Here is a 22,732-nt window from a genome sequence, read left to right as displayed (position 1 = left end):
TTATCCACATTGCTTGTGAATTCCTAAAAATATTCCAATACATTAGTTCAACATGAAGTTTCTTTCACAAAACCATGGTGACGATATCATCCTTAATAAAAGATTACAGCATTTTCCGTATGCTAGCTGGCAAGATAACTGGCCTGCATTGTCTTGTTTTCTGTCTCCTTGCTTAATGGAGACCCCATTCACGACCTTTAACATTGAGTCCCTCCCAAACAGCGACAGCAACATGTACCATCTACTGCACCGCAGCAACTTGCCGAGATTGTTTCAATAGCACCTTCCAAGCCTGCAACCTCTATCACCTAGAAGGACAAGGGCAGCAGATATAGGAGACATCACTTCCAAGTCACACATCTTGCTGACTTGTAAATACATTAACTCCCCTCTTAACAGCTCTCAGAGGTAAATGTCACAGTTGTGCCCCTACAACCATTCCACTGCCATGAGCAAATAACCATGCTCACTGAAATAAACATCAGCTCTCTAGTGACACTGGGACCAAGATCTTCTCCATGCTTTCCTTGCCTAAGATGGCCCTCCTCTGCACTCAGTATTTATTTTACCTTCCAAATGTTTCTAAACACTGCCCTAAAATTTCATCAATTGAGGGAGGCATGCCTGAAGTGATGGAGCAGAATCTGAATCTAGAGGGATTTTCCTCTGTTAAATTGTTACACTGGCAACTTACACTATAATGGGAGAAATGCTGCCTGCCTCTCCCTTTTTTTGCCTTCGCCCCAGGTTTTGGTCTACATGCGGAACTTTCTCAGCATTCCTCAGAAATAGTGATCAACTCATTACAACTAGCCATAGGTTTCCTACAAAACTGTACATGCCTCATTATTCAGAAAATTAATTTAATTCTAGGGTACTTTCCAGGAAGTTTCTAAACACTAAAGGAAAGATCAGTGTTACAAATTCTTGAACGAATCACTTCTTAACCTCAGTAACCCAATTTCCATTTTTTCATTTCTTTCAGGATTCATACAATGAGAAATGTGTACAGTAAATATTAAAAGACCAAATACTGAAAGTGAAAGCATGGAATATTTCATTGAAACTATCACGGATGTTAGCATGAAAGTTAATTTTTGAAGTCTCAACAAATACTCCAAAAATGAGGAGATCGTTTGTCAGCTTATACCCTTCCGTATACCATTTATCCTTAAAAAGAAGGATCTATTGGAAGGAAACTGAAAATTCCTGGACTGAGGAGGTGAAGGTGTAGATTGTAATGAAAAAAAGTCAGAACAACAGTAGTTAGGGCTCCTACTTACCTCAGTTCCCTGGAGCTGACTATCATCTGAAATTCTGTCATACGGAAGACATTATGGATTGCTCGAGCAGCCAACACCTGCCTCATTGTCTCATAGATTAACTCATTATTCTGGTCAGTTCTTGCTTCTATGGAGCCTAAAAACCTCACTGTAAACTCTTGGTGCAGAAGCAAATCTATAATAAAGTTATGGTTCATTGGTTAGAATGTTGCTGCTATAAAACTTAGTAACAATCTAATTCCACAGCATCTGTACATTTTTGCATATAAAAGAAATCTAAATCCACGACTTCAAAATTATGATTATAACACAGAAAAGAAAAAATACACCTTAAAACATGAGCAAGAATTCGCAACCAATTTGAGATTAGGTTCCCCCGAGTTATTTCCTTCAATAATCTGTTCTACAATTCAAGTGAAGTCTATCAGACCTCAGAACAGTGTTACTGCCCTCACTGTCAGTATAGTAGCAGAGTTGCCGGCTAACTGTCCCCCTCAGGCTCTCCGATTCCAGCAGATTTCCCAGCTTATTCTAAACTGCTCCCTACCAGTTAAGTACCTCTTCCCTTACCACTGGTGCTATGTTTCCAAATATTAGTTACAGGTTTGAGATCAGACTTAGAAACTCTTTCAGATAAGTCAGTACAAGTTACTAATTAGGCTAAGATGTCTTATTCCCAGGAATACCTGATACCATATCATACTGTAGTAAAAGCCAGAAATCTCTCATGATTCGAATTGAATATCACGATTTTTGCAAGTAAACCTGCATCCACTTAGAGTCATAGACATGCACAGCATGGAAACAGACCCTTCGGTCCAACCCATCCATGCCGACCAGATATCCCAACCCAAGCTAGTCCCACCTGCCAGCACCCGGCCCATATCCCTCCAAACCTTTCCTATTCATATACCCATCCAAATGCCTCTTAAATGTTGCAATTGCACCAGCCTCCACCACATCCTCTGGCAGCTCATTCCATACACGTACCACCCTCTGTGTGAAAAAGTTGCCCATTAGGTCTCTTTTATATCTTTCCCCTCTCACTCTAAACCTATGCCCTCTAGTTCTGGACTCCCCGACTCCAGGGAAAAGACTTTGCCTATTTATCCAATCCATGCCCCTCATAATTTTGTAAACCTCTATTAGGTCACCCCTCAGCCTCCGACGCTCCAGGGAAAATCGCCCCAACCTGTTCAGCCTCTCCCTGTAGCTCAGATCCTTCAATCCTGGCAACATCCTTGTAAATCTTTTCTGAACCCTTTCAAGTTTCACAACATTTTTCCGATAGGAAGGAGACCAGAATTGCATGCAATATTTCAACAGTGGCCTAACCAATGTCCTGTACAGCTGCAACATGACCTCCCAACTCCTGTACTCAATACTCTGACCAATAAAGGAAAACATTCCCAACTTCTTCTTCACTATCCTATCTACCTGCGACTCCACTTTCAAGGAGCTATGAAACTGCACTCCAAGGTCTCTTTGTTCAGCAACACTCCCTAGGACCTTACCATTAAGTGTATAAGTCCTGCTAATATTTGCTTTCCCAAAATGCAGCACCTCGCATTTATCTGAATTAAACTCCATCTGCCACTTCTCAGACCATTGGCCCATCTAGTCCAGATCCTGTTGTAATCTGAGGTAACCCTCTTCGCTCTCCACTACACCTCCAATTTTGGTGTCATCTACAAACTTACTAACTGTACCTCTTATGCTCACATCCAAATAATTTATGTAAATGACAAAAGGCAGAGGGCCCAGCACCGATCCTTGTGGTACTCCACTGGTCACAGGCCTCCAGTCTGAAAAACAACCCTCCACCACTACCCTCTGTCTTCTACCTTTGAGCCAGTTCTGTATCCAAATGGCTAGTTCTCCCTGTGTTCCATGAGATCTAACCTTGCTAATCAGTCTCCCATGGGGAACCTTGTCGAATGCCTTTCTGAAGTCCATATAGATCACATCTATTGCTCTGCCCTCATTAATCTTCTTTGTTACTTCTTCAAAAAACTCAATCAAGTTTGTGAGACATGATTTCCCACGCACAAAGCAATGTTGACTATCCCGAATCAGTCCTTGCCTTTCTAAATACATGCACATCCTGTCCCTCAGGATTCCCTCCAACAACTTGCCACTTCTCTGATCTTTAAACATTAAAACAGAATGACAGATGTTTTGAGACAAGGTTTTGACTATGAATTTCTTGTGCAGGAAGGAAGTAAAAAGACCAAGTACCAGTTTAATGACCGAACACTGCCTACTTCACTCCCTGAGGAATTCACAGAATCATAGAATTCCTACAGTGTGAAAAGAGGCTATTCAGCATCCACTGAGAACAAGCTGGTTGACTTGTGCTTACAAAATCCTTTCTGGGTGACATCTTCTAATTGGAAATACTGACTCCAAATCTGATTAACTGTACATTGTTAGATAATACTGCCAATTTGATAGTAAGTGGTTGCTTTCTGAACCAATTTGTTAAAATGTTGGTTTGATTTCCTAACTCACAGACACCTCCTCGACCACAACTTCACCTCCCATCACCAAACCATCATCTCCCAGACCATCTATAGCCTCATCACCACTGGAGATCCCCCAGCCACAACCTCCAAACTCATGGTCTGGGAACCCCGCACCTACTTCCTATGTCTATCTCCTGCCCAAACTTCAGACCTGACTGGTCTGGTAGACCCACTGTCTTAGCCTGCTCCCGCCCCACCTAACTTATCTGTGCATTTTGACACCGTCCTGTCCCCCTTAGTCCAGAAACTCCCCACCTACATTTGGGACACCATCCACATCCTCTACCCCCTCCATGACTTTCATTTCCCCAGCCCAATGCATTATCTTAACCAGGGACATCCAGTCCCTGTAAACATCTACCCACGAAGGCCTCCAAGCCCCCCATTTCTTCTTCTCACGCCGACTCAACCAGTACCCATTCTACTGACAGTCTCATTCGACTGGCTGAACTGGTCCTCACCCTCAACAATTTCTCCTTCCAATCCTCCCAACTCCTCCAGACCAAAGGGGCAGCCATGGGCCCCAGATATGCCTGCCTCTTTGCTGGGTATGTCCATCTTCCACAGCTACACTGGCAATCTCTCCTCACAAGACAAACCTTTAATCTCTGGAATCAATCTAGTGAACCTTCTCTGAACTGCCACCAATGCAATTACATCGTTCCTTAAGTAAGGGGATGGAAACTATACACAGTACTCCAGTTGCAATGTCACCAAATGCCTGGTGTAGTAACAACGACCCATCCCTACGTTTATCCTCCATTCCTTCAGCAATAAATGCTTAAATTCCATTTGCTCTCATTACCTACATACGAGCGTTTTGTGATTCATCTTCAAGGACACCCAGATCCCTCTGCATCAAAACATTTTGAGATTTCTCTCCACTTAGATAATAAATTGCCTTTTTATTCTTCCAACCAAAATGAATAACCTCACACTTACCAATATTACATCCAATCTGCTAATTTTGGCTCATCACCTGGATCGTCTCAGACTCCTCCCTCCCCTTCCTAGACCTTTCCATTTCTATCTCGGGCGACCGAATCAACACAGACATTTACTATAAACCGACCGATTCCCACAGCTACCTAGACTACACCTCCTCCAACCCTGCCCCCTGTAAAAACGCCATCCCATATTCCCAATTCCTTCGTCTCCGCCGCATCTGGTCCCAGGAGGACCAGTTCCAATCCCCGTCCCTCCAACCGCCACCAGGACAGAACCCCACTGGTCCTCACCTACCACCCCACCAACCTCCATATACAGCGAATCATCTGCCGTAATTTCCGCCACCTCCAAACGGACCCCACCACCAGGGATATATTTCCCTCCCCTCCCCTATCAGCGTTCCGAAAAGACCACTCCCTCTGTGACTCCCTTGTCAGGTCCACACCCCCCCACCAACCCAAAAAACTTGTGCCCACACCTCCCCCCTTACTTCCCTCCAAGGCCCAAGGGATCCTTCCATGTCCGCCACAAATTCACCTGCACCTCCACACACATCATTTACTGCATCCGCTGTACCCGATGTGGTCTCCTCTATATTGGGGAGACAGGCCGCCTACTTGCGGAACATTTCAGAGAACACCTCTGGGACACCCGGACCAACCAACCGAACCACCCCGTGGCTCAACACTTCAACTCCCCCTCCCACTCCACCAAGGACATGCAGGTCCTTGGACTCCTCCATGCCAGACCATAGCAACACGACGGTTGGAGGTAGAACGCCTCATCTTCCGCCTAGGCACCCTCCAACCACAAGGGATGAACTCAGATTTTTCCAGTTTCCTCATTTCCCCTCCCCCCACCTTGTCTCAGCCAAATCCCTCGAACTCAGCCTTCCTAACCTGCAATCTTCTTCCTGACCTCTCCACCCCCACCCCCACTCCGGCCTATCACCCTCACCTTGACCTCCTTCCACCTATCACATTTCCAACGCCCCTCCCCCAAGTCCCTCCTCCCTACCTTTTATCTTAGCCTGCTGGACACACTTTCCTCATTCCTGAAGAAGGGCTCATGCCCGAAACGTCGATTCTCCTGCTCCTTGGATGCTGCCTGACCTGCTGCGCTTTTCCAGCAACACATTTTCAGCTCATCACCTAACCTACCAACATCCATTTGTAAATTTCTTATTTTTTTTTTAGATTAGATTACTTACAGTATGGAAACAGGCCCTTCGGCCCAACAAGTCCACACCGACCCGCCGAAGCGTAACCCACCCATACCCCTACATTTACCCCTTACCTAACACTATGGACAATTTAGCATGGCCAATTCACCTGACCTGCACATCTTTGGACTGTGGGAGGAAACCGGAGCACCCGGAGGAAACCCACGCACACACGGGGAGAACGTGCAAACTCCACACAGTCAGTCGCCTGAGGCGGGAATTGAACCCGGGTCTCTGGCGCTGTGAGGCAGCAGTGCTAACCACTGTGCCACCGTGCCGCCCACACGGCGGCACTACAACTTTCTTCACTACAACTTATGTTTTCATCTATTTCAATGTCATTTGGCTATAGTAAATTCTTCCTCTACATCCAAGTCGTTAAAATATTTTAGAAATAGTTGGGACCTAGTCACATCCCACTAGTTATAACCTGCCAAGACAAAATCAAACAAAAAAAGGGCAGATGCTAGAACTCAGAAACAAAAGCAGAATTTCAAATCTGAAGATGACACTGGAGAAGGGTCACTGGACCCGAAATGTTAACTCTGCTTTCTCTCCACAACTGTTGCCAGACCTGCTAAGTTTTCCCAGCAATTTATACTTTTGTTTTCTGTTAATTAGTTAATCTTCTATCTAAGCTCATATACTCACCCTAAGCCCACATGATCCTACCTTGGGTGCTCTGTATGGGGCCTTATCAAATGCTTTCTGGAAGTCCAGATATACTATATCTACTGAACGCCTATTATCCACTTTGCTTGTTACATCTTTGAAGAACTCTAACAAATTAGTCAAACATGATTTACCCTTCATTAAAACCATGCTGACTCCAATAGATTGTATTTTGTCTTTCCAAATGTCCCATTACTACTTCCTTAATAATGGATTACAACAATTTCCCAATGACCGTCCTTCTTTGTGGGCAACTGCTTTACCAAAAAAAAACCACCTTAGAGCTCAAACAGACTAACATTTACTCCAATGATTATGTTGAAAAGTCTGTTTCTGTTGCACTGTAAATGACATGGATTTAAAAGGGCATCTATTGTGTACAATGGTACCCAGACCATCTCCTCTTTGCTCAGTTAGTTTTTGCCACCAACCTTTCAGTTCAGTCTATTCTGCCTGGTTCTGCTCTTGCCCCACTGAAGCCAGCACACCCCCAACTGATTTTTCTTATGCTGGATCTACCACTGTCATTTTCAACCATCTTAAACCTTACAATACAATGGACACTGTCATTTAAATGTTTCCCTCTGTAACAGGATCCACTTGAAACACCTCATTTTCAAGAACCACATTCATCAGTACATTCTTTCTTTTTGGACTGGACATATACATTGTAGGAAATTCTCCCAAACACAATCGCTGCCCCTTTCACTACCAGTATTCCGATCTATATTTGGGTAATTAAAGTCCTTCATTACAATGTTTCTCTATAATTTCCCTGCTGACTTGGCCTTTTTCATCTTTCTGATTGTTTATTGTAGTCTATAGACTACCGATCAATGTAGCTGCATTATTTTTGTTCCTTAGCTCCAGCCAATTTGATTCGGTCTTCAAACATCCTAGAAAACATTTTTGCTGGAACTGCAATGTTGTTGAACTAATACTGCGAGCTTTCCTTTCCATCCACTGGTAATTTGCCTGAACTCCTCGTACTCATCCAGTCTTGCCCTTTGGTTTTCTAGGTATCTGTTGTCATCAGAACATCACATTTCCACATGGCAATTCTGTGGCTGTAACTCCCCTACTTTATTTACTGTATTCCATACATTCATATACATTCACAGTGACCCTGAATTAGACTTCATGACATTTTCCCTTATTCCAACTTCACCTATTAGCTTACTAATCTCTATGTTAGTGCTATTCATCTCTCCAAGTATTTTGTGAAAGCTGGTATTTTTCTACAATATTCTCTCTTGGTCCCACACCCGTGCTGAGTTGGTTTGCAGCCCTCCTAACAGCACGAATGAAACGTTCTGCAAAGAAGTCAGTCCCAGTTCTATTCAGGTGCAACCCATCCAGCAAGTGCCATCTTCCTGAAGTCAGTGTCCCTTCCCGCCTGCACCATCTTTGCTGTCACACATTATCTACCTACCTATTTCTGTATTCACATGCATGTGGCTCTGAGAGCAAGCTGGAGATTTACACTTGCGATCGTCCTTGCTGATGGCCTACCTAACTCCCTAAATTCTGGTTGCGAGACCATATAAACGACCTGGATGAGGGCGTAGAAGGGTGGATTAGTAAATTTGCAGACGACACGAAGGTCGGTGAAGTTGTGGATAGTGACAAAGGATGTTGTAGGTTACAGAGAGACATAGATAAGCTGCAGAGCTGGGCTGAGAGGTGGCAAATGGAGTTTAATGCGGAAAAATGTGAGGTGATTCACTTTGGTCAGAGTAACCGGAATGCAAAGTAAGGGCTAATGGTAAGATTCTTGGTAGTGTAGATGAGCAGAGAGGTGTCCAGGTACACAGATCCTTGAAAGTTGCCACCCAGGTTGACAGGGTTGTTAAGAAGGCATCCAGTGTTTTAGCTTTTATTAATAGAGGGATCGAGTTCCGGAACCATGAGGTTATGCTAACAGCTGTATAAAACTCTGGTGCAGCCGCACTTGGAGAATTGTGTACAGTTCTGGTAAGGAGGAATGTGGAAGCTTTGGAAAGGGTGCAGAGGAGATTTACTAGGATGTTGCCTGGTATGGAGGGAAGGTCTTACGAGGAAAGGCTGAGGGACATGAGGCTGTTTTCGTTGGAGAGAAGAAGGTTGAGAGGTGACTTAATAGAGACATATAAGATAATCAGAGGGTTAGATAGGGTGGACAGGGAGAGCCTTTTTGCAAGTATGGTGACGGCGAGCACAAGGGGACATAGCTTTAAATTGAGGGGTGATAGATATAGGATAGGTGTCAGAGGTAATTTCTTTACTCAGAGTAGTAAGGGTATGGAATGCTTTGCCTGCAACGGTAGTAGATTCGCCAACTTTAAGTACATTTAAGTCGTCATTGGACAAGCATATGGACATACATGGAATAGTGTAGATGGGATGGACTTCAGATTGGTATGACAGGTCAGCGCAACATCGAGGGCCGAAGGGCCTGTACTGCGCTGTAATGTTCTATGTTCTATATACTCCTTCCTACCTAAGTCATTGGTACCAGCATGGACCACGACCTTGAGCTTTTCAACCTCTCCCAGAAAAATGTCCTGTAGCCACACAATGACCTCCTTGACCCTGGCATCAGGGAGGCAACATACCATCCTGGAATCACATCTTTAGCCATAGAAACAACTTTGAGGTGAAAGATTTAAAAAGGACCCGAGGAGTATTTTTTCCCACAAAGAAGGTTGTGTGCGTGTGTATGGTATGAGCTGTCAGAGGAAATCGTGGAAGCAGGTACAATTACATCATTTAAAAGGCATCTGAATGGTTATATGAATAGAAAGGGTTTACAACGAAATGGGCCAAATGCTGGCAATGGTCAGATTGAGATGTCTGGTCGGCGGAGTTGGACCAAAGGGTGTGGCTGAATGACTACGACAGACGTTAAATTAACTGATCTACAGTTTGCTAGTTTCTGCTTGCCACCCTTTTTGAATAAGGGCATTATATTAACTTATTTCCAATCCACTGGAACCTTTACAGAAACCAGGGAATTTTGGAGTATTATGACTAATGCATCTCTGCTGCCACTTCCTCTAAAACCCTAGGATGTAGTCCATCAGACCCTGGGACTTGCCTACCTTTCATCCCAGTAGTTTGCTCAGTTATTTTTCTCTATTGATGGCAATTATTTTAAGTTCCTCCTTTGCTATAGACTCTACATTATCTGTTACTTTTTTGGATGATTTCTGTGTCCCCCACTGTGAAAACGGAGACAAATATTGATTTAGTGTTTCTGCTATTTCTGTGTTCCCCATTATTGACTCTCCAGACTCATCCTCTAAGGGACCAATATTTGCATTAGCTACTCTCTTCCTTTACTTACACATACAGAAGCTTTTGGTATCTACTTTGCAGTCGGTGCTGCTTTGCTTTCATAATTTACCTTCGCTGTTTTTGTAACATTTTTAGTAACCCTTTGTTGACCTCTAGAAGTTTCCCAATCCTCCAGCCAACCTTGCAAAATGGTGTGCCCTAGGTTTTGCCTTTGTCTTTCATTTCCTTGTTTCGCCATGAATACTTTATACCTTTCTTAAAATCTTTCTTCTTCTCTGGTATATATTTTAGCTTGGAGGAATTGAATACATCTTAAACATCCACCACTGTTCATCATTTGTCCCACTAAAGATTTTTCTGCTCAGTCCATTACAGCCAAATTTGTCCTTACTCTCTTTGTTTAACATCAGAACACAAATTTATTGTCCTCAAACTGAATTTGAACTTTTAGCATGGTATGATCACTCTTCCCTACAGGATCCTTTACTGTGAACGTACGTAAGAGCGCAAGAACTTGGAGAGGACTAAGCAATTCAGCCTCTTGAGTCTGATAATATGTTAGTACGATCATGGCTGATCTCAGTTTTTATTCTTATTTTTTTTCTAATGCATGAGGTTTTTATTGCCTCTCTCTAATTGCCCAGTTAAGAGTCAACCCCAATGCTGCAGATCTGAAGTCACATGTAGGCTAGACCAGATATGGATGGCAGTTTCCTTCCTTAAAGGACATTAGTGAACCAGATGGGTTTTTCCAACAATCAAAAATGGATTTATGGTCATCATTACACTCTTAATTCTTATTGAATTCAAATCTTACCATCTGTTGTGGCAGGATTTGAATCCTGGGTCCCCAGAACATTACCTGCATCTTACATACCTCAATTAGGTATTTTCTCATTCTTCTAAACTTCAGAGACTACAAGCTTAAACTGCTCAATCTCTCTTCAGAAAAGAAATCCCTCTTTTCTTGAATAACTCTAGTGAACCTCCTCTGAACTGCCTGCAGTGCAACAACATCCTTCTTCAAGTGAGGGGACCAAAATCATTTGCAATTCTCCAGCTGCAGCCTCACTAATGCCTTGAACAATTATACAAGTTCTGAAGAAGGGTTAACTTGAAACATTAACTCTCTTCTCTCCACAGATGCTGCCAGCCCTGCTAAGTCTCTCCAGAATTTCTGTTTTCGTTTGTTTCCTATATTAAATGTTTAACTGTGACATGCAACATATATAAAGAGAGAAAAAATATAGAAAGAGACTATTCAGTCTATCTGGCAGAAAAGGAGGTGTCTAGCTTAATTTCACCTTACAACTGTTAGTCTGCAGGTTACTGCAATTCAAGCGCATATCTGAGATTTTCTTGTGATTTAAAATGCAAAAGGTTTTTGTGTCTTACTTTTTAAGCAGTGAGCTCTATATTTCTCATTCTATCAAAAAGCTTACTCTTCAACTTTTTTCCAGTCTTTCACCAATTACATTTAATCTACGCTTTGTTTACTTAGCTCCTTGCTATCAGAATATTTGCTTGCTACCAAAGCTAGGCTCATCATAATTTTACGGACATCAATTAAATTTCTCTTCAGTGTTTCTATTCAAACAGAACAACTTGCTGCGTAGTTAAAATTCTTCATTCCTGGCAACGTCTTCATGAAACCACAGTGAGTTGATTAAGTTGCATAGGATCCACAGTGAGTTGATAAGTTGGATACAAAATTGTCTTGGTCACAGAAGACAGAGGGTCGTCGTTGTGGAGGAGTGGTTTTCTGACTGGAAGTCTGTGACCAGTGATGTTCTGTAAGGACGAGTGCTGGGTCCTCTGTTGTTTGGAATATATATAAATGATTTGGATGAAAGTAGAGGTGGTCTGATTAGTTTGTTTGCAGAGAACACAAAAATTGGTGGAATTGTGGACAGTGAGGAAGGTTGTCAAAGGATACAGCAGGATATAGAACAGTTGGAAAGGTGGGTGGAGAAATGACAAATGGAATTTAATCTGAACAAGTGCGAGGTGATGCATTTTGCATTTGACCTCCCAAAAGGATAGTATACAGTAAATGGCAAGACCCTTAGGAGCACTGATTTACAGAAGGATCTTGGGGCGCAAATCCATAGCTCCCAAAAAGTAGTAGCACAATTTGATATGGTGATAAAGAAGGCATACTGCATGTTTGCTTCCTTCAGTCAGGGCATTCAGTATAAAAGCTGACTACCACTTCTTGTGAAAAGCACAAAGGAGATGTGCCATGAAAGTTTGTTCTACACAGAGAAGTGGTAGGTGCCCTATCCATGCCCCTACATTGCACCTATAGAGTATAAAACTTGAATTAGGCCACTTTTGGAATATTGTGTGCAGTTCTGTTCCCCACATTACAGGAAAGAAATGGAGGCTTTGGAAAGGGTGCAAAAGAGGTTTAATACGATGTTCCCTGGATTGGACTGTACTGGCTATAAAGGTGATTGGACAAACTTGGATTTTTTTTTAAGAGCAAAGGAGGCTGAGGGGCAATCTAACAGAAACATATAAAATTGAGAGGTATAGGGTGAATAACAGGAGCTTTTTTCCCAGGGTAGAAATGTTAAATACTAGGAAGCATTTTGTTTAAGGTGAGAGGTGAAAAGCACAAAGGAGATGTGCCATGAAAGTTTGTTCTACACAGAGAAGTGGTAGGTGCATGGAACATGCTGTCAAAGGAGGTCGTAGAAATAGATACCTTACTGCAGGGATGCACTGTGGTCGGTCCTCTCAATGATAAGTATACTGTTTTGGATACTGCTAGGGGGGAACGACCTACCAGGGGAACGTCACAGCAGCCACGTTTTTGGCACTGAATCTGTCTGTGGCTCAGAAGGGAAGGGGGAAGAATAGGAGAGCAATAGTGCTTGGTGATTCAATGTCATAGAGTCATACAGATGTACAGCATGGAAACCCTTCGGTCCAACCTGTCCATGCCGACCAGATATCCCAACCCAATCTAGTCCCACCTGCCAGCACCCGACCCATATCCCTCCAAACCTTTCCTATTCATATACACATCCAATTGCCTCTTAAATGTTGTAACTGTACCAGCCTCCACCACTTTCTCTGGCAGCTCATTCCATACACGTACCACCCTGTGTGAAAAAGTTGCCCCGTAGGTCTCTTTTATATCTTTCCCCTCTCACCCTAAACCTATGCCCTCTAATTCTGGACTCCCCGACCCCAGGGAAAAGACTTTGCCTATTTGCCCTATCCATGCCCCTCATAATTTTGTAAACCTCTATTAGGTCACCCCTCAGCCTCCGATGCTCCAGAGAAAACAGTCCCAGCCTGTTCAGCCTCTCCCTATAGCTCAAATCCTTCAACCCTGGCAACATCCTTGTCAATCTTTTCTGAACCCTTTCAAGTTTCTCAACATCTTTCCGATAGGAAGGAGACCAGAATTGCATGCAATATTCCAACAGTGGCCTAACCAATGTCCTGTACAGTCGCAACGTGACCTCCCAACTCCTGTACTCAATACTCTGACCAATAAAAGAACGAATACCAAACGCCTTCTTCACTATCCTATCTACCTGCGACTCCACTTTCAAGGAACTATGAACCTGCACTCCAAGGTCTCTTTGTTCAGCAACACTCCCGAGGACCTTACCATTAAGTGTATATGTCCTGCTAAGATTTGCTTTCCCAAAATGCAGCACCTCGCATTTATCTGAATTCAACTCCATCTGTCACTTTTCAACCCATTGGCCCATCTAGTCAAGATCCTGTTGTAATCTGAGGTAACCCTCTTCGCTGTCCACTACACCTCCAATTTTGGTGTAATCTGCAAATTTACTAACTGTACCTCTTATGATCGCATCCAAATCATTTATGTAAATGACAAAAAGTAGAGGACCCAGCACCAATGGTGCGAGGAACTGACAGGAGACTCTGTGGTCACGAGCGAGACACTTGGATGATGTGTTGCCTCCTGGATGCCAGGCTCAGGGATGTCTCGGATCAAGTCCACAGAATTTTTACGGGGGAGGGAGAGCAGCAGAAGTCATAGAACATAGAAGAATACAGCGCAGTACAGGCCCTTTGGCCCTCGATGTTGCGCCGATCCAAGCCCACCTAACCTATACTAATCCACTATCCTCCATATACCTATCCAATGCCCGCTTAAATGCCCATAAAGAGGGAGAGTCCACCACTGCTACTGGCAGGGCATTCCATGAACTTACGACTCGCTGAGTGAAGAACCTACCCCTAACTTCAGTCCTATATCTACCCCCCCTTAATTTAAAGCTATGCCCCCTTGTAATACCCGACTCCATATGCGGGAAAAGGTTCACACTGTCAACCCTATCTAACCCCCTAATCATCTTGTACACCTCAATCAAGTCACCCCTAAACCTTCTTTTCTCTAATGAAAACAGCCCCAAGTGTCTCAGTCTTTCCTCATACGATCTTCCTTCCATATCAGGCAACATCCATGTAAACCTCCTCTGCACCCGTTCCAGTGCCTCCACATCCTTCCTATAGTATGGCGACCAAAACTGCACAGAATATTCCAGATGCGGCCGCACCAGAGTCTTATACAACTGCATCATGACCTCAGGACTCCGGAACTCAATTCCTCTACCAATAAAAGCCAGTACGCCATATGCCTTCCTCACCGCACTATTTACCTGGGTGGCAACTTTCAGAGATCTGTGTACATGGACACCAAGATCCCTCTGCTCATCCACACTACCAAGTATCCGACCATTAGCCCAGTACCCCATCTTTTTGTTATTCTTCCCAAAGTGAATCACCTCACACTTAGCTACATTGAATTCCATTTGCCACCTTTCTGCCCAGCTCTGCAGCTTCTCTATATCCTGCTGTAACCTGCCACATCCTTCCTCACTGTCAACAACTCCTCCGACTTTCGTATCATCCGCAAACTTGCTCACCCAACCTTCTAACCCCTCTTCCAGGTCATTTATAAAAATGACAAACAGCAATGGTCCCAAAACAGATCCTTTCGGAACACCGCTAGTGACGGCACTCCATGAAGAAACTTTGCCATCAACTACTACCCTCTGTCTTCTTCCATCCAGCCAATTCCTAATCCAAACCTCCAACTCACCCTCAATGCCATATCTCCGTATTTTCTGCAGTAGCCTACCATGGGGAACCTTATCAAACGCCTTACTAAAATCCATATATACCACATCTACCGCTTTCCCCTCATCAACCTCCTTCGTCACCTTTTCAAAGAATTCAATAAGGTTTGTGAGGCACGACCTGCCCTTCACAAAACCATGCTGACTATCCTTGATCACATTATTCCTATCCAGATGTGCATAAATCCTATCCCTTACAATTCTCTCTAAGACTCTCTAATGACTCTCTAAGTCATGGTACTCATCGGTACCAATAGCATAGATAGGGAAAGAAAAGAGAATATACGGAGTTAGGTTGGAAGCAAGAAGGCAGGAGGAGTAGAATAGTACTCTCAGGATTGTTACTGGTGCCACATGCTAATAAGACTCGGAATAGAGAGCGAGTGCAGATGAACATGTGGCTGCAGGGCTGGTGTAGGAGGGAGGGCTTCAGATACATGGATCATTTGAAGAAGATGGGACATGTACAAGGAGGACGGGTTGCACCTGAACTGGAGGAACATCAATATCCTGGGCGGGAAGTTGACTAGAGCTCTTCAGAAGGGTTTAAACTAGATTGGCAGCGGGGGTGGGAACCTGAATTACGGATCATGTGATGGAGTCGGTAGTGAAAAGCCAGATACAGATGCAGAGAGTCTGAGGGGTGGGGGGTGGGTGGGGGGGGGGGGGGTGCAATCAATGCGATCGGTTGAAGTGCTTCTATTTTAATGAAAGAAGTATCAGGAATAAGGGTGACGATCTTAGAGCGTTGACCATTACTTAGAACTATGCTGTTGTGGCCATTACGAAGACTTGGATATCACAGGGGCAGGAATGGTTGTTGGGATGCTCCAGGGTTTAGATGTTTCAAAAGGAATGGTGGGTTGGGTAGGATGGGAGGGTAGTGGAAGAAGGTAAAAGAGGTGGGGAAAGGCATTGCTAATGAAGGGGTAGTATCACACAGCAGAAAGGGAGATCGTCAAGGAGGGTTTGCCTACAGAATCAGTATGGGTGGAAGTCAGAAACAGGAAATCAGCAGTCACTTTACTGGTAATTTTCTACAGGTCCCCAATATCAACAGAGACATGGAGGATCAGATTACGAGGAAGATTATGGAAATGTGTAGAAGTAACAGGATTGTTGTCATGGGTAACATCCCTAATAGGATTGGAACCTACTTAGTTCAAATAGTTTGAATAGAGCAGTTTTTGCCAGGTATGTCCAGGAAGGATTCCTGATACAATATATTGACAGGCTGACTAGAGGGGAGACCATATTGAATTTGCTGCTTGGCAATGAATCATGGCAGGTGTCAGATCTCTTGGTGAGAGAACATTTCAGTGATAGTGATCACAACTCTATACTCATGGAGAGGGATAGGAGCAGACAGTGCGAGAAAGTATTTAACGGCGGGGGGAGGGGGAATTACAATGCTATTAGGCAGGAACTGGGGGACCAAAATTGGGAACAGATCTTCTCAGGGAAATGCAGAATAGAAATGTGGAGGTTGTTTAGGAAGGACCTGCTGATAGTGCTGGACAGGTTTGTGCCACTGAGGTAAGGAAGGTATGGTAGGTTGAAAGATACTTAGCTGATAAGGGATGTGGAACATCTCATCAAGATGTAGGTTGCAATGGGATATTGTTTACTTATGTTGAGAAGGCAAGGATCAGACATGGCTTAGAGAATAGACTTAAGAGAGCTAGAACAGTGGCATGAAAAAGCTTGCCAGGTAGGATTAAGGAAAACCTTAAGGTGTTCTACACTACGTAAGGAACAAGAGGATGGCCAGAATGAGGGTGGGGCCGATCAGGGACAGTTGAGGGAACTTGTGTCTGGAGTCAGAGGAAGTAGGGGAGGGCCTTAATGAACACTCTGCTTCAGTATACACTACTGAGAAGGACCTTGATGTTTCTGAGGACAACATGAAACAGTTACACCGGACAGGTTGATGTAAGGAAGGAGGATGTGCTGAAAAGTCTGAAAAACATATGAACAGATAAATCCCCTGGGCCTGATGGGATATACCCTAGGTTATTACAAGAAGCGAGGGAAGAGATTGCTGCGCCATTGGCGATAATCTTTGCATTCTCACTGTCCATTGGAGTAGTGCAAGATGGTTGGAGGGTGGCAAATGTTATTCCCTTGTTCAAGAAAGGGAATAGGGATAATTCTGGGAATTAGAGACCAGTCACTCTTACATCAGTGGTGGGCAAAGTATTGGAGAGGATTCTGAGAGACGTGATTTATGATTACTTGGAAGACCACAGTTTGATTAGAGATGGTCAGTATGGCTTTGTGAAGGGCAGGTCATGCCTCACAAACCTTACTGACATGTTGTTGAAAGTAGTGCAGTGGATGTGGTGTACATGAATTTTCACAAGGCGTTTGATAAGTTTCCCCACGGTAGGCTCATTCAGAAAGTGAGGAGGCGTGGGATACAGGGAAACATGTTTGTCTGGACACAGAATTGGCAGGCCCGTAGAAGACAGAGGGTGGTGGTAGAAAGTATTCAGCCCAGAGGTCGGTGATCCGCAGGGATCAGTCTGGGACCTCCGCTCTTTGTGATTTTTATAAATAACTTGGATGCGAAGGTGGAAGGATGGGTTGTAAGTTTGCAGATTACACAAAGGTTGGTTGAGCTGTAGACAGTGTGGAGGGCTGTTGTAGGTTGCAATGGGATATTGACAGAATGCAGAGCTGGGCTGAGCAGTTGCAGATGGAGTTCAACTTCAACTGGAAAAGTGTGAAGTGATTTACTTTGGAAGGTCGAATTTGAATGCAGAATACACTGTTAAAGGCAGAATTCTGGGCAGTTTTGAGGAACAGAGGGGTCTTGGCGTTCATGTCCATAAACCCCTCAAAGTTGCCACCCAAGTTGATTGTGTTGTTCAGAAGGCATATGATGTGTTGATTGTCATTAGCAGGGAGATTGAATTTAAGAGCCATGAGGTTATGCTGCAGCTCCATAAAGTCCTGGTTAGACCACACTTGGAATATTGCGTTCAGTTCTGTTCGCCTAATTATAGGAAAGATGTAGAAGCTTTGGTGAGGGTCCAGAGGAGATTTACCAGGATGTTGACTGGACTGGAGGGCATGTCCAATGAAGAAAGTTTGAGGGAGCTAGGGCTTTCTCATTGGAGTGAAGAAGGATGAGAGGTGACTTGATAGAAGTATACAAGATGCTGAGAGGCATAGATAAAGTGGATAGGCAGAAACTTTTTCCCAGGGCGGATATGTCTATCACGAGAGGGCATAGGAGTAATGTCTATCACGAGAGGGCATAGGAGTAATGTCAGAGGTAGGTTCTTTACACAGAGAGCGGTGGTAGAACAGTCAGACACATTAAGGACATTTAAGCAACTCTTGGATAGGCACACAGACGTTAGTACAATGAAGGCTATCGTTGTTAGTCTGATCTTAGAGTACGATAAAAGGCCAGCACAACATCGAGAGCCAAAGGGCCTATAGTGCGCTGTACTGTTCTGTTAGAAATGTTCAAGAGGCATTTAGACAAACATTTGAACAGGCAACAAATAAACGTGTACCGACTATGTGCAGGAAGTGGGATAAGTTTAGAATGATGCAATGGTCGGCAGAGACATGGTGAGCCCAGTGGCCTGTTCCTGTTCTCTGTAATCCTTTTTGTAAAATTACATCCTTCATCAAACGTGACAAAAAAAATGCATATATGACACCTAGCTGCAATCTAAATAATTCATAGAATTCCAACAGTGTGGAAACAGGCCCTTCGGCCCAACAAGTCCACACCAACCCTCTGAAGAGTATCTCATCCAAACCCTGACTAATCCTTAAACACTATGGACAATTTAGCATGGCCAATTCACCTAACCTGCAGAGTTTTGGACTGCAGGAGGAAACTGGAGCACCTGGAGGAGACACAGGGAGAATGTGCAAACTCCACACAGACAGTTGCCAGAGGCTGGAATCGAACCTGGGATCCTGGCGCTGTGAGGCAGCAGTGCTAACCACTGAGCCACCGTGCTACCCCATACAGCTTAATCTTAATGCTGTAATGTTGATACTCAGCTAATAAAGAATCCTAAATACATCTTGATCATTAATCTAATTGTCCTATTATCGCCATTTCTCACAATCATACTTTTGTTTTTGCCCACTCCAAATGTATCACACATCTCCAGACTGAATCACATTCATCACTTTTCCAGTAATCTAAACAGTCCATTGTTATACCACAAACTGCAAAGGTTCTAATATTGCACCCTGAAGAATCCCATTGAAACAGCCTCCCAATCGTAAAACATACCTATTGACTATGCCCTGATGTTTCCCATCACAGTGCCAATATTGGATTCAATTTGTCATTTTACCTTGGACCACAGGAGACTGAAATAGTCTGAACAGTTTGCCATGTTAGTCACTGTGTTTAAAGTCTTGCTAAAATCCATGTAAATCACTTCAAAAATCACACCAAGTGATATACTTTGTTGCCTGCGCAAAACATAGCAAGTGACTTCCCTTAAATAACTCTGCTGTCTATTCATTAATCCGTCCATTGAGAATCCACCACTCAGATTTTTCTCAATAATTTGCCTACCATTGAACTTCGGTTGATTGGCCTCACATTATTCCTGTCTCCTCACCTCCTCCATCACCTTACACATTCAACCCCTTTAGCACTGACGCCCAGTGTGTACTATCTACAAGATGCCATGCAGTTACACACCAAGAAACCTTCAATAGCACCTTCCAAACCTGTGACCTTTACCACTGAGGAGGACAAGAGCAGCAGATACACGGGAACACCACCACTTGCAAGTTCCCTTCCAACTCACACACCACCCTGATTTTGAATTATATTGCTGCTCCTTCACCATCAGTGGACCAAAATTCTGAAACTCCCCCTCTAACAGTATATTGGGGTATTAGAAGGACAGTAGTGGTTTAAGATAGTCGACCACCACCTACTGCAGGGCAATTACAATTAGGCAATAAATGTTAGCCTCGCTCACATTCTACAAATAAAAAACAATTTATCTGCTTTAATGGATGGCAAACATTAATGCTTCCTCTCTCTTTTTACGTTTCCATCTAAAGTTACATACTCAACTGCCATGTCTGCTTCATTCTGTCTTTTTAGAAAACCGAGAAAAAAAGATCATCAACACGCTGACAAATAGCATCTCCACACCAAATTGCATGTTTTATCTCTCAGTTGGCTGCACTCTTTCCTTCACTAACAGCTTGCTGTTTCTATACTTGTAAAATTAAATCTACCTTTTGTGGAATTATTCGCTGGTACAAATAAATATCTTTTAATCCAAAAGATTTCTTACCCTTCGAAGTTGCAGCTTTGTCATGATCTGATTCTCCAAAAGGGTTTATCCGTCTGAAAGATATTTAACTAATTAAAGTACACAGATATATTTTGAGATTCATTAACAGGCTAGAATTTATTTGAAGATGTTGTACATACAAACCTGCTGACAGATTTGTTGTAATCAAAGTCCTCACTTGTTGAACAGAGGTCAAACTGAATCGGGGTTCCAGGGATTACTAGTGGATCTGTAGATTCTGGGGCATCTATCAAACATTGGTCCCTGCTCACAGCTTCTGTCGACTCACGTTCGGCTCTGTGAAGCACATAAAACAACAGTGAATAACCAACAAAAATACCGCACTTCACTTGGCAAAGGACATCACAATAATCTTTGAAACTTGGAAGATGTGTCAGCATTCTCAGCTATGTTCAGCAAAAGGTTGTTTGAGGCAAGTCACCTGTGGGAAAAGAATTTCCTGGTCACACTTCAGTGGCACTGGCCAGAACAAGGCTCAGAAATGTTTAAGCACAGAAGTGAAAACTCAGAATAACCACTGTGCATTTGAATAATATGCTAGTTTGATAGGTCAGTAAATAACATGCATTCTCACTACAATATTATGTTAGACCCATAGGTCTGTCTGTTTGACCATGTTTAGTCTCCATGGGAAGAGATCAGCAAGAGCTGCCAGCCAAACTTAACTTTCCTAAATAGCTCAATTGAGCTACATCAAACACAGCTAATGGAAGACTGACATGATCCATGGAAGAAACTTTTGAATGAATAATAAACAGAGTCTGTCCAAGAACAGTAGATACAATTTAATGGCATATTTTTTCCCTATTATGAGTAATCAACTAAAATATCTCAGCTTCAATTCAAACCATCTATTTTTTAACTATATGATTTTGAAAATAATCCAATGAAGCTTTGAATACATGATTCTCAGAATTCATGGAATCATACAATCCCTACAGTGCAGATAGAGGCCACTTAGGCCCATAAGGTCTGCATTGTCCCTCCAAACAGCATTCACCCGGATCCCCACCCTAGCCCATAGTCCTACACGGAGTTTTGTCCCATGACCAAACCACCTAGCCTGCACATCCCTGGGCACAATTTAGCATGGTTAATCCACCTAACCTGCATATCGTTGGACTGTGTAAGGAAACCAGATTACTTGGAAGAAATGCACGCAAATATAAGGAAAATATGCAAACTCCACACTGACAGTCACACAAGGCTGGAATCAAATCTGGATCCCTAGCACCGTGAAGCAGCAGTGCTAATCATGGGGCCACCGTACTGCTCTAAAGGGGGATATACAAGCAGAATATACTTGTTTTAAAGGAAGTATGCAACTAATTCTTATGGCAGTTGAATCTATGATAACAAATATATGCCAAATATAACAATTTTTCAACCTGTTACGAGGTACCTGAAACAATGTATGTGGTTCATAATTTACAACCAAGTATGGCTCTTCAATTCCACGCCATGCAAGTTTTTTTGAGGGAAGAGCTACTGTGATTTGTAAATGCTGCTTCATGTAGCTTGTAGAATCTTAGTGCGAAACGCAATCATGACTTTATCGCAGAAATGCACAAATAATTATTTCTAAACAATAATGCTGATGTGGAGGTTTGAATGAGCATGGCATTGTATTTGGCTGTAGATGGTAACTGTACATTATCATGATCAGTAAGCTCCAAAACAAATCATTGCACTTCAGCTCTTACGTCTCAGGACGTAGACTTTCATGTTTTTTCTGAAATGTGGACATAGGTGTTACTGCTTCCACTGCTGTCTGGTTCAGTCTGATTGCAGTAGCCTAGTACAAAAGAGAATAGAGTGTTGGTGCAACAATCTAGACATATTAATAATTAAAGGCACAAATATAGCAACATCAATGCAACAATGACAGAGGTTACCTCAGGGTTGTCAGTCAGGTAGATCTGCCTGGAAATATTATTAATGGTGCAAATCCACTAAAATTTAGAAAAAGAAACAAAAAACGTTATGACAAAGTTCTTATAGAAATTAACAAAGCAAAGAAAAATTCCTATGTATAATTTATTTCAATACCTCTTCATATTCCTGCTTGCCTTCTGCTTGAAGGATAATGCTCCTAGAATAGAACCATTAAATACATGAATAATGGTTAAGTCTATAACTCAACAGTCCAAAGATAAACATCAAGATCCTGAGCACCAGGTTTACTCCTTTTTCTGTCTGCATATAAAAAGTAATTTGCCTGCTTCCACTGCTAAGCCAAAAAAAAGTCTACTTCATTCACAAAGCTGACTAATTGAAGGATGCCGTAGAGTTTCATTTAACACCATGACAGACATTATTAATCAACTTCCTCAAACACGTTATGGCACATGTCTGGAGC

The 22,732-nt window shown here is 43.0% G+C and overlaps 1 protein-coding gene across 1 annotated transcript in view; it reads right to left on the bottom strand.

Moving 5' to 3' along the window:
• The window catches only part of appl2 (adaptor protein, phosphotyrosine interacting with PH domain and leucine zipper 2), a 159,445-nt gene that overhangs the window by 26,192 nt on the left and 110,521 nt on the right, over positions 1–22,732 (bottom strand). Inside the window, exons 12-17 of the mRNA XM_043713267.2 lie at positions 22,423–22,465; positions 22,269–22,325; positions 22,077–22,168; positions 20,497–20,649; positions 20,353–20,405; positions 1,284–1,458 (exon numbers count right to left, since the gene is read on the bottom strand). Coding sequence (XP_043569202.2) covers positions 1,284–1,458; positions 20,353–20,405; positions 20,497–20,649; positions 22,077–22,168; positions 22,269–22,325; positions 22,423–22,465 — 573 coding nt within the window. The remainder of the gene's footprint in view (positions 1–1,283; positions 1,459–20,352; positions 20,406–20,496; positions 20,650–22,076; positions 22,169–22,268; positions 22,326–22,422; positions 22,466–22,732) is intronic.

The sequence above is a fragment of the Chiloscyllium plagiosum genome, unplaced genomic scaffold (genome assembly GCF_037043375.1).
Source record: "Chiloscyllium plagiosum isolate Xiang-an unplaced genomic scaffold, Cpla_swu_hap1 HiC_scaffold_23, whole genome shotgun sequence".
NCBI lineage: Eukaryota > Metazoa > Chordata > Chondrichthyes > Orectolobiformes > Hemiscylliidae > Chiloscyllium > Chiloscyllium plagiosum.
This window is presented reverse-complemented; position numbering and strand designations above follow the sequence as displayed.